A 15,487-nucleotide genomic window follows, 5' to 3' on the forward strand; every position below is an offset into this window, starting at 1 on the left:
TGCATGTATTTTAAAAATCCATAAATAATTACTTTTTCAAAGCAAGCTTCTCCTAAATATTCCCCTTCTTTCTTTGTGCAAATCCTAAAATTAACTGTAGAGTTACTTTTCTGTTCACTTGCTTCACTCTGTAATGCTAATTACTACCTTAGATGAGATTGTTCACTGTGGGTTTGTTTTGAAAAATGACCGGAAAGCTCTTAAAATAATGATTTTGTATCTTAGCATAAATTTCCAATGAAGGCCTACTTCCCTTGCCATTACCAGCCCCTTGTAACAGCTTTACTCAGACATCCTTTTGGTAAGTTTCCTCATTAAATATTTGCAGCATTAGCCAACCTGCATGAGCTATTTATGTCTTAAAATAACTTTAAAAGTGATGAAGACAAAATTTTACCATTTCCTAAATAGAGTGTGTTGACTTAGCAATTTGAATAATATTCTTTTAAAGTATTTTTTTTTCAGGAACACTTAATTCATAAGTAACAATAACAAAAATGTAACTTTGTGAATAACAAAGAAAGAGTGCATAATTTTGTAGGAATGAAAATAAGTTACTGAGATTGTAAATATACTAAATATTCTTATCTTATGAGTAATTGTCATTATGAAAATTTTCATATGTATATTACAAGAAATAGCCTTGCTGTTTGTCTCTGAAGCTTGAATTCTGCTCATCTTTTAGATTGCAAACCTAGTATGTTTTTTCAAGTTTTCCATTTTTATACATCAAGAAACCACTGCTCAATATGGTACAGGTTTTCATGAGCAATAATTTCAGCTCAGTACAAGAGCTTCTGGGACTGTTACTCCACTGATTATATATTGATATTGAGGCAGCATCTGCACAAGGGTACATTTCTAGCTGTACTTCCTCACATGACTTTGTCAGTTAATTTTTCTAAGAAACACAGTAATAGGAATTGTTGAAAATCGGGAAATTTTAAAATGAAATTTTAAATGCTTTGTGATAAATGAATCAAGTTGCACAAATTTTAATGCTAGCTTAGTATGGTTAATTTCACTGTTCTGTTCTAGTTGGACAGCCTAGAATTTTAAGTTTTATTTTCATCCTCCCTCTTCAGAACTACCAACTACACACTGGTCTCAACACTTGAAACATATTTCGGATATGCTCAAAGCATTAGTAGAAGATACAAACATTAGGTAAGCAGCATAGTATTTTCTAACTTTTTGCCGTTTGAATATGTTACTCTGTGAAAAGCCATGTCATTGAAGTCTTTAGTGGCTACATTTCAGCATTTTCTTCTGATTCTCTAACTAGAGCTTTGTTTTAAAGAGTAGGACTTAGATTACTTACTGAACTTTTGTAGCACCTATAGACCTGACCCATAAGCCTCTGAGTAAACAAAATCTTGTTCTTTTCATTTCAGCAAATAGGCAGCTGTATAACAGAAATGCTTACTTGCCTATTCTGCCATTTATCCCCAAAACTTTTAAAACTGATTCTGGATTGAATAACAAGAGAACTCTTCCAACCAGAAAAGCAGCTAGTATTGGAAAGAGCCTGTTGTGAGTGGTACTGTTTTAGGAAGGAGATTGCACTGGCTTCCTGCAGGCTTGTGCAAACATCCAAACTTCAAACTTCTTTTTTTTTTTTTTTTTTGTAAAGATATGACTGCTAGACTGCAGTATCGTCGTTTGTTATATTACTCTTTGAGGTGATACCCCATGTTTCTGACCTGTTGCCCTTAGGTTTTTTTTGTCCAGGTTTCTGACCTGTTGCCCTTTGTTTTTTTTTATGGTTCATTATAGTTGCTATAATGAACAACAGTGTTTGTGTGAATTCTGCTTTGGTAGCAGATGCTCCAAAACTGTATGAAAAGAATGAAAAAAAAGTACATCTCTCTGTTGCTGCCCTGTAATTCTTTCTTATCAGATGTGTAATGAGACTGACTCATCTGGTGCTTGGATACGACTCTGCTTAGATCTACTCGGACAGTGAGCTTTCCAAAGAATCTCAAACAGCTTTTAAATTGAAAGAAACTGATTTGATTTTGATTTAAAACCTGAAATATTTCAATAGAAACATGGAACGCCTAGGCCAGACAGACTTGCAAAACAAGATACTCAGCTGTCCCCTGTGTCCTGCAAGGCAGATAACTTGCATCCACGCTTGGTTTCGGTTAACTCATGGAGGCTTTTATTTTTGTTGTTGAGTGGCAGAAAAAAGCTTTTTGTTGTTCCCTCTGAGGCCGAGCTGTCTGCTGGCAGCTTCTCACTTTCTGTGTGAGCTGCAGTTCCGTGCTATGTCTCGCCTCTTCATCCCTGAAGTCTGTCAAACCTTTCTGCCCTTGGAGTGTGACCAGTAGCTGACCCTGACTTCTTAAAGAAACACATAATTCTAACTTAGAACAAACAAATAAAACAAATATCATCCATCGTAATGTGTTACAATAGTAGAAGCAGGTCTGTTCTCCTTTGTTGCCTAGCCCTTTCTTGGCTTATATTGTCTTTTTTCCCCTCTGCATTGATAGTGCACTAGTTTGAATAGTATTGTGCTTGCCAGAATATCCTCTTACTTCCTTTAGGATTCATGCAACAATTATGTTTTCTACCAAACCCCTCTCAGTTACAAGGAAAATTGATCTGGCTTAAGTTTTTAAATACTAATATCCATGAGGAAACTGTATTCAATGTTCTTTTATTGCTTTATTCTTGATTCTGCATCCTTTCTACTTAATAAGTAACAGAGGAGCAAAAAATACTACTACACAGCATATCCTCTTGCTTCTTGTAGTCAGTGCTCTCTGTGTATACAGCTTGTTTTTCAATGCTTTTATTTTACACCAAATATACGTCTTACAGCAAGATGCCTTCTGTGTGCTTCTAATCAACAGATTGCTCCTGTGCCATTATTTATTATTATATGTAGTCATCTCAGTGAACAGTAAATATTATGTGACATTTTAAACCAGAAATCAACTTATGTACATTTTCAGGGGGAAGTTCCAGAAAAAGTGAAGGCCCATTTTTGGCAGTGACAGTGAGTAGTTGACATAGGTGCCACTGCAGAGTGGGCAGAAACAGCAGTGGGGACAGAAGTGGAGGGTACACAACTCCAAACCAGGCACTGTGATGGTACAGGAAAGTTATGGTGAGTTGTTAGTGCAGTGGTGCCTAGGCTCTCTAGGCAAGAATTAAATTCTGTTCTGCTAAGTACCTGTTAAAATTAGTTTAAAGTTTAAGGACTTACATTTACCCTTTGAGCTATGAACTCTGCCAGTCATAAATACTGTCGTTATTACCCTTAGTTACCTGTTTCCAGAAATTAACTTTTAATTAAATTTCGTCTTTGATTGTACATCACTGGGTTTCAGAGCTAGCCTATCCACTTACATGTCACAGCACTGAATTATGGTCAGGTAAGTAGATTATTTTGCTGAAGGGAGGGCTGTTGTCCTAGATCACTGTCACATTTGTTTGTTTTTTTCAAAGGTTTTTAAGTGGCTTTTTCAAAGGTTTTTAAGTGGCATTTCCGATTCTAGTATCTTCAAAGACTTTAGCAGTGCTGATCCTGTTCCATTAGCTAAGGAATTTTAGGCTCAGATTTTGAGACCCTCAGATTCTGTGGATATCATTTACAGGATCAGTAATTTCTGGGACACCTGTAGACAACATCAGTCACCAGTATACTCCAGACACAGGATACTATCTGCACACATCACACCTTCATCCATAAAACTCTGCCTCCCACCTCTTAAGCAAGTCTTAAAGATAAAGCAGTTTATTCCAACTATGACCATGTCACCTTCTCTAGATGCTGTGATGGTATCGGATGACTTCATCAGCTCCTGAAATTTGTAAGATCTCTTGTAGTTTCTGGGAAGGGTGGCACAGCAGTTCTTGGAGTACCAAGGAATATAACATAAGAAAAACCTCTAATTCTTAAAACTTTTGCCAGACTTCATAGGAATAATTGTTTCTGGTTCCTAATCTCCTTCCAGCTGTCCTCCTATCTGTCCTTCCTTCCACGCCCAGTTCAACTTTTTGCTTCAGAGACACCTGCCATTGGTGTACATCTCCTCATTATTTCTCTTTTCTTTAATCTCAACTTTAGAAGAGTACATGTAAGAAAGTGTAGAGATGAGCTGTGATCTGCTCTCACCTTTCTTTTTCTTACTGCAGTAACCCAGTTGTGAATGTCTTCAAAAATTTAATTAAAGAGGACCTGAATTTTAAGAAGCAGGAGATGAATATCCTTAAAAACTTATATTTGGTCCATCTAAATGTAATTCCTCATAAATTACCAAAAACCATGTACCTCATGAATTACCAGAAACCAGAAAATAACCCTGGAAAGCAACAGAGAGAAACTAGAAGACAATGTAAGGCAACAGTATGTTAGAATACAACACTTGAGATATGATTTAAAGTTTTGAAAATCCTTCAGCTGGAGAGTATAAACAAAGTTTAATTTTATGATGTATATTTTAATACATAGTATTTTTGTCACAGCTTATTAGAAACTGGTCTTATGGATAGTCTGTTCTACTGACAAAGTTAATCTGTTAGTAGCACTGGGTGTGTCTCATTTGATGGTGACCACAGATGTAGAGTAATACATGGCTGTACGCTTAGCAGGTAAGGCATTATCTGTTGAAGAGTAGTTAAATGATTTTTCTTTTCATGCCAGCACCCTTTGCAGTTTAAAAATGTTAAATAACAAGAAATACTTAATGCTGTCTTTGTTATTTTCCAGTTCTCTTGCTGACCTTTTTGAAATCTGGTTTTTGGTTGCTCGTTTTGGAGAATGGCTGGATATCGCGGCAGAACAATTACTGCAGGCTGCTGTAGAACCAGATGCTTTGCTGTGGCTGCTGGCATTTTACTACTGTCCTCAGAATGAAAATCAGCAAAGGACTCAAACGATGGTGGGTAATGTAGCAATAGTAAGCAGCAATAAGCAGTCACTAGTCTGCTTATATCTTATTGCTATAAAACAGATAGTGCACACCACAAAAATGAAAGATCTGCCCTGGAGAAGGTTTTGGCTTTACAAAGTCTCCTGGGAACTGCAGTGGAGAAGTTGGAAGATGTTTTTTGTGGATTTTTCTTGGTGACAATTAGGAAACATTTTTCCTCTTTATAGTATATTATGCAGATTAGCACCTTCTTGACTTTCTTTTGGGTAACTTGGGTGCTTTTAATCACAAGTAAAACTGCTCTAGGAATACTATTTCTTAAATCGCTGTGTGGCAGAATTCAGCATTGCTGTGTTAAGGCATCTTGTGAGAAGGAAACACAAGAGAAATCACATCAGCAGTCGAAGCAGTAAAGATACTTTTCAGGCGCAGCCCTGAATCCTGAATTTTCCCATCTATTCTGATTCCTCTTGTGTATCTTTACTGGTTTTTGGCATGTATGAGATTGTAACAAGTATGTTACATTCCCACCTGCTAGCTTTCTAACAGAAGGAAGCAGTGTTCTATCCTCACGCTCTGTACTGCATGATGAGTGCTGTGTGTCTGTGTGTGCATGGAAACACATTAAAGTCTTGAACTTTTAGACCTATTATGCAAGTTTGAACTAGCCGAAGCAATGCGATCTGCAAAACCCTTATTCAAAATCTGGCTATAGCATCTCTAGCTTTCCTTAATTCAAAACCGGATTCTGGTTGATTTAAAAATGCCGCTCTGTACACCATGCTAGTAAAACATCATGCCTTCATTTTACATCTCATAGCCCATGTAGAACAGTGTGTTTTGCAACTTTGTACTTCCTTCTCATCCCCTCCCACCACCCAAGTGGCACTGCAAATGCAAGCTCACATCCCAATCACTTTTAATTTTTTTTCACTTTAATTTCTTACAGCCTAGGAGCAGGGGTGGGGTGTTGACTGGGCAGAGTTAGGTTAGTGCTACAGTGAAGTAAAGAAACCAGGCTTGGTTTTAGAATGCAGTTTTGGGAAAGAAGGCAACGCCCAGGCATTAAACATGAGTGAATGAAACGGGACTACCAATGCAGATCTATGCATGGAACATTGTTTTAACTTCAGCATCACAGAATGAAATCACATTGTCCCATATATCAAATCATCTCCCTGTGTGTATCCTATTCTGTCAGTTTGTTATAATGTATGACAAACTTTAGTGAGAAAAAAGCTTTTCCACTGACAGCCCACGCAGTTACTCATCTGTTCCCAGAGGTCTAGCATTTCAGTTCATTATGATTCTTTTCTTTAGTTACTTCAAGTAAGACTTTTTTTTTTTGTCCCCCCTCACAGGTCAGGCTACTTCAGAAGCATCCCCAAAGTTAATGCAAAACTTCTGCCTTTAGTTAGATATTTCCTTTTTCTCTTAATTTGTCCTTTGGCAGGTTAGCTGTCAGCTCTTTCACAGAATCATAGAATAGTTTGGGTTGGAAGGGACCTTTAAAGGTCATCTAGTCCAACCCTCAAATTCTAATGGAGTGGTTTCTTCCTCAACCACTGCACCTTTCACCAGTTAAAGATTAAGATGGGATGAGAACTTCTGGCATATGCCAAGCTGGAGGACTTTTCTTCAGCATATTTTTGTGTGGAAAGGCATACACTCATGACTTAAGATTTTGTCTTCCTGCTACTTTAGGTAGTAGCTTGTATATGAGGAAAAGTGGAATACATAGGGTTAAAATGATTTAAAGAAGAAAAAGGCTACTTTTGCTGCTCACTAGACTTCACTCATATGTGCAGGACTGAATATTCTGCTCCTCAGTATTTATTCATTTGTTGGAGTCCTTTCATACCTTTAGACTCTGAAACACTGGAGGAACAAAACTTGGAGGCTGGTCGTAGTAACTTTGGCACTAAGAATGAGTCTCCTAGAGGCTACATGAGTTCATGAGCAGAACCTGCTACTATCAGTCTTCAGTCTCTGGAACCTGGGATGGAGGCACACCAAGACTAGGATGTACAGAGGGATAAAGAATCTTGAAGAATGCCAGTTACCTTTCTTTAGGTTCTGGTGTCATTTGTTGCTGCATGTAATTGTGGGTATAATTGAAGAATAGTGGCTTTTTCAGACTATTTTATGTGGAATTGTTATTAGGGCAGAGATGAGAAAAGCAAGGTCAGGTAAATGGCTGAAACAAGTTATCCTAACAAACATGGTTGAGAAATGAGTGTCTTTTTTCCTTTGGGTCTGCAGTGGTATATTTTTCCATTGTTCCTGCACTTACTCATTTGTTTTTTCTCTACCAGTTCGTTTAGTTTATTTTTAATATAGTCAAGAGAATTATTGTTAGGATTTTTTGCAATAGTTGCTTATAGTTCTTTTTCCATTGTGTAGGTGCCAAAATCTTCTGGTTTCTACTCCCAGTAAAAATTAGTTTTTATTGTCTAACTCAAAAGGTAAAAGCATAAGTTGCAAACAACACAGGAAGAAGGAAAAAAACTGCATTCTTACCAGAACATTTTATCAGCCGAGGTCAGGTTGCATGGAGATTTAATTGATTTGTAGCAGAAATACTGAAATGAGCCCTTGAGGAGCCTCTGTTCTTTTTCCCACAATGCAAAAATCTGACCATGTTCTGCTGAGGGACTTTCTCCATTTCCTTTTATTATTAAAAAGGTCAAATCCTGGCCTGGAGCCCTGCCTGCTTAATTTGCAAGACCAAAGAAAGTTAAAAATCCATTTTGTCCACCTCTGTGTATGTGAATCACTATAAAAGAAATGTGTACAGCCCTTCCTTCCCTGTTCTCCCTGCTGCTTAAATTCAAACTCTTTTCATGTTTGGGTAGTTTCTGCCAAGGATTCAGTTTCCTGTTGGTGAATAAATCCAAAGGAAAAATATCATAGATATGACCTTTACTCTTCTCTGATCCTGCCTCCTTTGAAATTGTTTCCTACAGGTAGAAGCTCAAGCAGTCTACAATCATCTAATGATGCTCTTCAGCTCTGCAGTCCTTTCTGTTGAAGATCTGGAGGCTGCTGTATACAGTATGACGCATATAGAGCAGTGCTGTAACAAGCATCTTATAACTCATCTTCTTACCAACTTTTTGCTCTTTTCTTCTGGTGGACATATGATTGCCCAGCAATTTATTTACCATGTAAGTGTTTCTTCCTGTTTTTTTCTTCAGTAAAATATATTTTTTTTGGCTATTTTAGATTTAAGTTCCTACCTCTTAATAAAGAAAACACATAACAGAGAATTGAAGGTCGTGACTACAGCAACTATAACTAACCAGCAACATACTATTTCAGCTGTATTTTTGCCTTCTTGACACTTCTTGACAAGATCTCACAGAAATAGTTGGAGTAGTAGCTTACAGTTAAGGGATACTTACAGTTAATTTACACCTTGCATAGATAGCGTGTGCAAACATTTTGCTTTTCCCAGCTATAAATCACTCCCTTAACTATCTAGCTGCTGCAGAGATGGTGGAACTGTCTTCTTTCTGTTTCCGTTATGTGAAATAGGCAGTTACTAAGTGTTAGCATTGATGAGGCAGAAGCTTGGTGCTTTAGCAAAGCCAGAGAGAAAAATGGTGTGATAACTGAGAGAAAAGAAGAACGAAGACCTGAGGGAGTGTCCCTTAGGATGTGGAAAAAGCTGAAGAGTTTTTGCTGAAGAATAAAATGTTGGAAGCCTGCCACCGTATCTTGCTATTGTTGATGAGAGCCTTCAGGTATATTGGTGCAAACAAGATAATGTGTTTGTGTTTCTCAAGATAAATAGTGCTATCTCAGTATGAGATTAGGAATTTATTCCTCTCTAGCTATAAAACCATGCTCTTTTAAGAAGTACAAGCCTCCTATGCAAGCAGGTCTAGGGGCCAGTGTGTCGTTTCAGCACTTCAGAAGTTTTTCCTTTCAGCAGCAGTGTGCTCTTCCATCTGTATACGGTAAATGGCATGTATAAGGAGTCTGCTTTTATGACACAGCGAACTGGAAACCTATTTTGGTGGCTATTCTTCTGTCTGACTAAACTGACGTAACGTTTTTCTGTTTAAGATACGGCTAAGATATTTAAGATATTTAAGATATCTGGCTAAGATATTTCTAGTATTTTAGTGTACATTCACAAATGATCAAATTATTCTTAGCAAAAAAATGTAATGATAAAATTAGGGGAGTTGTATGTACTTTTATAGTCTGCTGGTTTTAGTGTTTATCTTTTGAGGAGCGTGGCTGTTGAGCAGTGATGTTGTAATATGCTAGTCTGCTGCTTTAAACCTCTTCAGGAAGACCGAAAGCAACTTCTTGTTTCTTTATAGAAGGCAACATAACTAACTTTCAAAACTCTGAGTATTCCACAGTGCAGAGTGGTCATGAGCTGTTGTAGGCCAGAGTATGTCAGTCTGATTAATTTTGACTGTATCCGTGTACTCATTAATGTGTAGCTAGGCTCTCCATGTGATTGGCAAAGACCTGAAGACAATGTATGAAAGGCAGAATGGTGTGGAACTAATTTGGGATGCATGGTAGTGGTTTTGGTTAGCATAGTAAACTTTAGGATTAACACAGCAGACAACATGGAGTAAAGTCTCTCCTGCTCTGCAAAAATTGCAACTTAGGGTCTTTTCCTGGTACTTTGTCATCTTTTGGGGGAGAGATTTGTTTTTACTTTTGAAAGCTTTACAGAATAGAATTGTCTCCCTAAACCTTCATGTGCTTTTAGTTGTTTTCTAAGGAGATGACTTCTAAATGGCTACACTGTCCATTTGTGTTTCCTTTAAACGCTTCTTGACCACTTGATTTGTTTCACTTAAATTTGAGGGAACAGCAGAAATCTCAAAGTTGCCCAGTTCTGCCACGATGTATGAACAGAGACGTCTTGGGCAAAGTTGCTTTTGAACTCGGAAGCATCTCACATGTTCAGTGGTGAGGGACAAATCTGTGGTTTTGTTCCAAATATTAATGGAGAATTCTTAGTACTTAGCAACATAGCTGCATTATGTCCCATCTTCTCTGTTTCCCTTCAGATTACTGAGACAACTGATACAAGCAAAGAAGTTCGTAGCCTTCTTATCCGTACTGCACACAGAATTAACCATAACGGAGAAGAAAACCAAAGAACTGTGAAGCTGCTGAATGAAATTCTTCAAAAACTAACCTTGAAAATTTAGATTTTTAATGTCATCTATATTAATGTCGTCTATATTATAATGCCATCATCAAGCCAACAAATCAGGTCTTTATCCAGGTGTCAGACTTTCATTAACATCTTGCACTGCAGGTTACCACGGGTAGAAAAATATCTACTTAAGAATATTGTGCAACTTTATATTCTATCATATATATCTAAAAATAATCCTTTGTTTGGAAATATTAACCTTTTAGAACATAAGAGCAAATATTAAAGATGGTTGAAAATTTTGTTCTAAGCACCTTCTTTAACAAGAGACCTACATCGTTTAAAACAGTTCACTCATCTTGTTATTTGTCTGGCTGAGGATCAATTTTTCTCCCAAATTACATGTGGTTTTATTAGCAAATCATATCTAATTGCTTGGTTGGTGAGTTGTTCCTAAAATGTTTTGTTCTATAATTCTGCTTTTATGAAACTAATGATGATCTCAAGTGAGAGTTAGTGATTCATGGTGAATGCACTCTGTGTTCTTAGGAAGTCAACAATGTTTCCTGAACTTTTAGTTCATTTTGAAAATGTTTCCAAAACGAAACTCGTCTCAGATTTTCTGAATGATTTTTTTTTTTCAATACTGCAGCTTTCACGGGAGTGTTCTCTGCAAAGTACTATACCAATAGCTCGTCTCTGTCAATAGATATTGCAGGTAGAAGGTTGCTTGAAATACAACCTATTTGTGGCGTGCCATGACTGAGGATGCTATTGTTTTTTCATTTAAGAAATCTTTTTTTCATTCAGACAAAACAAGGCAAGCACAAGATAGGCATAAAGAAACTTTCCAGATTGAGGGCCAAATTTCCTAAATAGAACACATGGTTGCAACTCATCTCCTTCCTTTTTGTGTCCAGATGTAGTTTGCTTGCTTCTTTATTTAGATTTTTCGTGTCATGCAAAGAGCAATAGCTTACTGCGTTACCCTCATGAAAGTATTTGTCCCAAGAATTTTTGTGAACCTGTTTCTAGCTTAACTAGAAAAAGCAGCATGGCAAATAGTAATGACAGATGATCTTAACTCTTTTTAGTAATTTGTTCTCATGTATTACCTAGCTTTAATGTCAGCACTCATGCTATGTTCAAAGATGCTACTTGGAACTCTACTCTTGCATGTAAACTCAGAGGCATGTATCTTAAATTAACATGGCTTTCTGACTATAGCATTTGTTTTTGAGCAAGAGAAAAGAAAAAATGTACTTAGTGTCCATTGGCTGTAAGAAGTGGAAGGATATTTTCTGTAATGCTGTTTACTGATTTCTAACAATTTGTTCCCAGTAACTCATATCAGACCAAATTATAGAAGTTACAATCCTCTCAGTCAGTTTGTTAATGTTTGTAATATTTGAATCCAGCATATGAAGAAATAGTAAATACATAATGTATGTCTGTGAAGATGTTTGGGTTTTTTTCTCTTTTTGGATTAAAAATATTTCTGTATGAAAGATCAGAGATATGTTGTAATTTTTCCATTGTTGGTAAAAAAGCAAAATCAAGCAACCCAGTTTTCTGTTCCCTGAATATCATACCTGAAAAGCATGAAATTAAACTAAATTATTTGTCGACTACAAACTCTGAGATATTTGTCTAGTGGGAACACGTGGAGTGCCCTACCTAGAATGATAAATAATCTAAAATGTTTGGAAGAATTTTTTTTTTTCCCTTTAATTTCTAATCTGGTTGTTAGATGTGAGATTCTTTGGTTGTCCTTAAATTCTCTCCAAATTACAACTACATGTAATTTTAACTACTTAAAGATTGGCAAAGAGTTGCAATATATGATTCTTGCAGATTTGTTAGGTGAATGATACGGGTATTTTATGTGTATTACAGTTGTTGGTGATGAATTTGTAACTGTCCTTTCACAGTGCAGTTGTTTTTTTTTCACCAACAAAGTGCATGAAAATTCTTCTAACTTTCTTAAACAAAATCAATATCCTGTTAAATAGTAGTAAGTCAATTCAAGCAGGAAGGAAATGTGCAGAAAAGGCAGAAAGAACAAAATTAGTAGTGAATTGGTACATTCTTGTTTTTCTTTGTTTGGCTTCTTAAGAAATACTGCGTGATTTAAATATTACAAGGAGGGTTTGCCCATTGCAAGAGGCTTTAAGGAAGAAACCTAATTGATGCTCTCTGTAAAGATCCATCTGTACTGGTATTCTTTTTGCTTTATTTAGCATAGTTTTTTAAAATCTTTGGTATTTCTTTTTCCTTGCTCTTTAACAGTGCTTGAATTATGATTTAACTTTATAAACCATGATTTTGTGGCATGTCGAAGCTACTTTTGTTAGTTTGCCAGTGGAAGGCAACAGTGTGATTTGGTAGATCTGACTACCGGAAGATTTCTCATGTGGTGGCTACTGCGTTATCCATCTAATGTGCATCTTCTCCTCTGTAATCACTGCTTTCTGGAAAAGCTGTTTGGAGCCTTCAGGGCTGTACCTTTATGCAGAACCAGCCAACGAGTCCTGAAATCAGGCTGCAAGTAGCTTGTTCCCTTCCTTCCAATCTCCATGTCAGCACACCCCCTAACCCTGGATATTATACTCAATATAGAGAGCTTTTCAAAATTTTTCTGCTTTGAAGAGTTACTTTGAATAGGAGTACAAACAGTGAATTAGACTTGTTTGTTGATGATGCTTCTTTCCAGTTCAAGGCTCCTAAATTACAGCTTTTCGAATTCTGCAGGCTTTCCAGCATGGGGCTGGGTGTTTTCTGTGGATTTTCTTTAGCAAACAGCCACTTCTGTGGCTTTCATTCAACCAAGATCTTAGTACAGCGCGTATACAAAGCAGAATACATTTTATTTTGTGAGGTATGGTAGGAACAGATATGTTACCAGGTATTGCAATTTAGCTGACCAGCAGTAACCTGTTAACCTGTTGCTTCTGGGAGTTGTGATTGGGTGTGCATGCTTACAGCATTGTAAGTGCAAAGAGGTGTTAATAGAGAGTCAGACTGAAGATGCAAGTGAGTTAATATTAGTTCTAGTAAGTTAGAATTAATGCCATGGTGGTATATGTTTGGCTTTGTTTTGGTTTGGGGGGTATAAAATAAAATAAAATCCTGAAAAATTATACAAGTTTAGGATTAAATGTTTAGCAAAAATTACTTGCAATTATTAAACCAAACACTACTAAAACAGGTTTACTCCATTTCTTTGCTATGTTATCCAATGACAGAACAAAATGCTAATGTTCTGTGTAAGTGGATAATATTGTGCTAATTAAAACGCAGTTTTTTTAATGATAGAAGAAGAGCGTAGGAAGGTGAGAAATTCTGACACTGAAGTGCAGCTTTCTATTAGACCCAAGTTTGAAAAGTCAAAAGATGGAATGTTACGTGAGAAGTCCTCCATCAGAGCACCGAGCATGTTTTTCAATCCCTGGTTTTATACTTTCCAGATAGTCTACAAAGGCTTTGTTGTGCAATCAGCATGTTTTGCCAGGCAACACCAGAAGTTAAACAAATGTGGCTGAATTAGCTGGTGCTAGAGGCAGCCCTCTAGCACTTAATCCATAACAGTATTCCCACGTGGGCCTGGTCAAGTCCACCTACTTCTCTGGCAAGTCTTTCTTACTTGTGATACAATTTTTCCTTAAACGCTTGCCTGGATTTAAAAGATATGCTCATGGTAGCAGTTTCATTTGCTGCCTTAGCAGAGAGTAGCTTATTCTGGGAATTTGCTGTTAGGTGGTCTGTTCACTAGTGAATGCCAAAAAGGAGTTTTCCTTGCTTGTGTTGGACATCTTCCTGTAACCAGCTGTCTGTCTGCTGGAAAGGAATAAGTCTGATGAGCCCCTTCTGATGGCTTAAGTGTACTCACAGTGACAGGGGCCTCGTAGCAGCCAAGAGCCAGCTAGGGATAGGCATTGGATTGCCATCAGCCACTGAAACAGATTTGAAACATCAGCTGGCTGTAGCTGAGTTGTAGGCACGGATTGTGCCTTGGTTTGTGTTTGTGTTCTTGCACGTGTGTGAAGGGAAAGAGGGCAAGAAGAAAGAAAAAACCCAGCATCTTGAAACTCAGTGGCAGAAATTTAGCTGTGATTTTTATATTATATTTAATTGCAGTACTGATAGGATTAGGAAATAACAATTCCATGTAAAACAGTTAAACTGAACATCAACAAGAAGCAGAAAAAAAACCCAGCAACACTGTGTCTTTAAGAAGTTAAATGTACACATTTAACTAACTTCCCATCTCTTAACAAATCTTGCTACTTTAAAAGCATGTTTCATAACTCTTCTGTATTACATCAGATGATAGAGTCATTTCATAAAAAGCAGCCCCACAGGAACAATGACCCTCTCTTTTCTATTATTTTGAACAAAAATATATGCTAGGCCCATGAACTTTTGCAGATGCATATTGCTAGCTTAAAAAGAACACATTTTTACATATTCTTGACCATAATGAACAGTTCCACTTAGTTATCCACATGGTGAATTACACTGTCCTTGAGTTTCCCATGCATATGTGCCAAATCAGCCTGTACATACAGTTTATTCACTCCTTGCTGTTTTGATTTTATTTCTTAGCTTGTGAATTTATTATTTATTTTGAGGCTCCCAAAACAGAAGCATGCAATATATCATTTGCATGCTACTGTTAAAAGTTCCTTAATTTTTCACATATGAGAAAGCAGTTTTTCTGTGTTTTGACTAATGATGCTGTAACTTCTACTGCATGTAAGTTGTCTGAAGATAGGACTGCTTGGTTTTTTTGTGTTTGTTTTTTTTTTTTTACTCTAAACTAACTTGTAATGGTAGCTGAAGATACAAGTTTCCCATCTGTATTTGATAATAATCATTCCCTGTAGAGACGACCAGTAAGTGTTTAAGCACTTTTAATCTCATGATTGTGCTGCACTTCCGTATCTGCTGGAGATGTCTGCGAATAGAGAGGGAAAAGCCAGTATCAAATTCCAGTGAAGAGGAGAGAGGCCTTGAAATTTGCTACAAAATTAATTACAATTAAGATGGAAATGACTGATACATGCATCTGCAAATTCAGGCATTACCTGTGAGTTTCTAGTGGGCAGGATCATTACCGTCTTTTCTGGAGACACGACAAGACTACAAATGTTGTCTCCATAGACCACTGAATTTCTTCTTCAAATGCATTGTAAAAAACACTATTATGTTTCAACTTTCCTTTCTTGTGGGTTTGCCTCTTTGCTAAAACACAGACGATCAGTGCTGAGCGGTAACACGGTGCAGCACTCCTTTAGTGCCCGATGGGACTGCTGCAGCCGCTTGCTCCGGACTGCTTGGCCTGGGCTGGGAAGGACGCTGAGCAGACATCAAGCCCAAACCTGGCAATCAAGCCATAACATCCGTTTTGGAAAGATAATTCTGTTGGGATTTAAAGATTTCAGATGATAGCTGTGGACTATTTTGC

The 15,487-nt window shown here is 37.1% G+C and overlaps 1 protein-coding gene across 1 annotated transcript in view; it reads left to right on the top strand.

Annotated features, from left to right (window-relative positions):
- FANCC (FA complementation group C) overlaps positions 1 to 10,072 on the top strand; it is a 72,194-nt gene extending 62,122 nt beyond the window's left edge. The window contains exons 10-14 of the mRNA XM_009982346.1: positions 226 to 301; positions 1,086 to 1,167; positions 4,724 to 4,895; positions 7,853 to 8,053; positions 9,929 to 10,072. Coding sequence (XP_009980648.1) covers positions 226 to 301; positions 1,086 to 1,167; positions 4,724 to 4,895; positions 7,853 to 8,053; positions 9,929 to 10,072 — 675 coding nt within the window. The remainder of the gene's footprint in view (positions 1 to 225; positions 302 to 1,085; positions 1,168 to 4,723; positions 4,896 to 7,852; positions 8,054 to 9,928) is intronic.
- The last annotated feature ends 5,415 nt before the right edge of the window (positions 10,073 to 15,487 follow it).

The sequence above is a fragment of the Tauraco erythrolophus genome, chromosome Z (assembly GCF_009769465.1).
Source record: "Tauraco erythrolophus isolate bTauEry1 chromosome Z, bTauEry1.pri, whole genome shotgun sequence".
Taxonomy (NCBI): Eukaryota; Metazoa; Chordata; class Aves; order Musophagiformes; family Musophagidae; genus Tauraco; species Tauraco erythrolophus.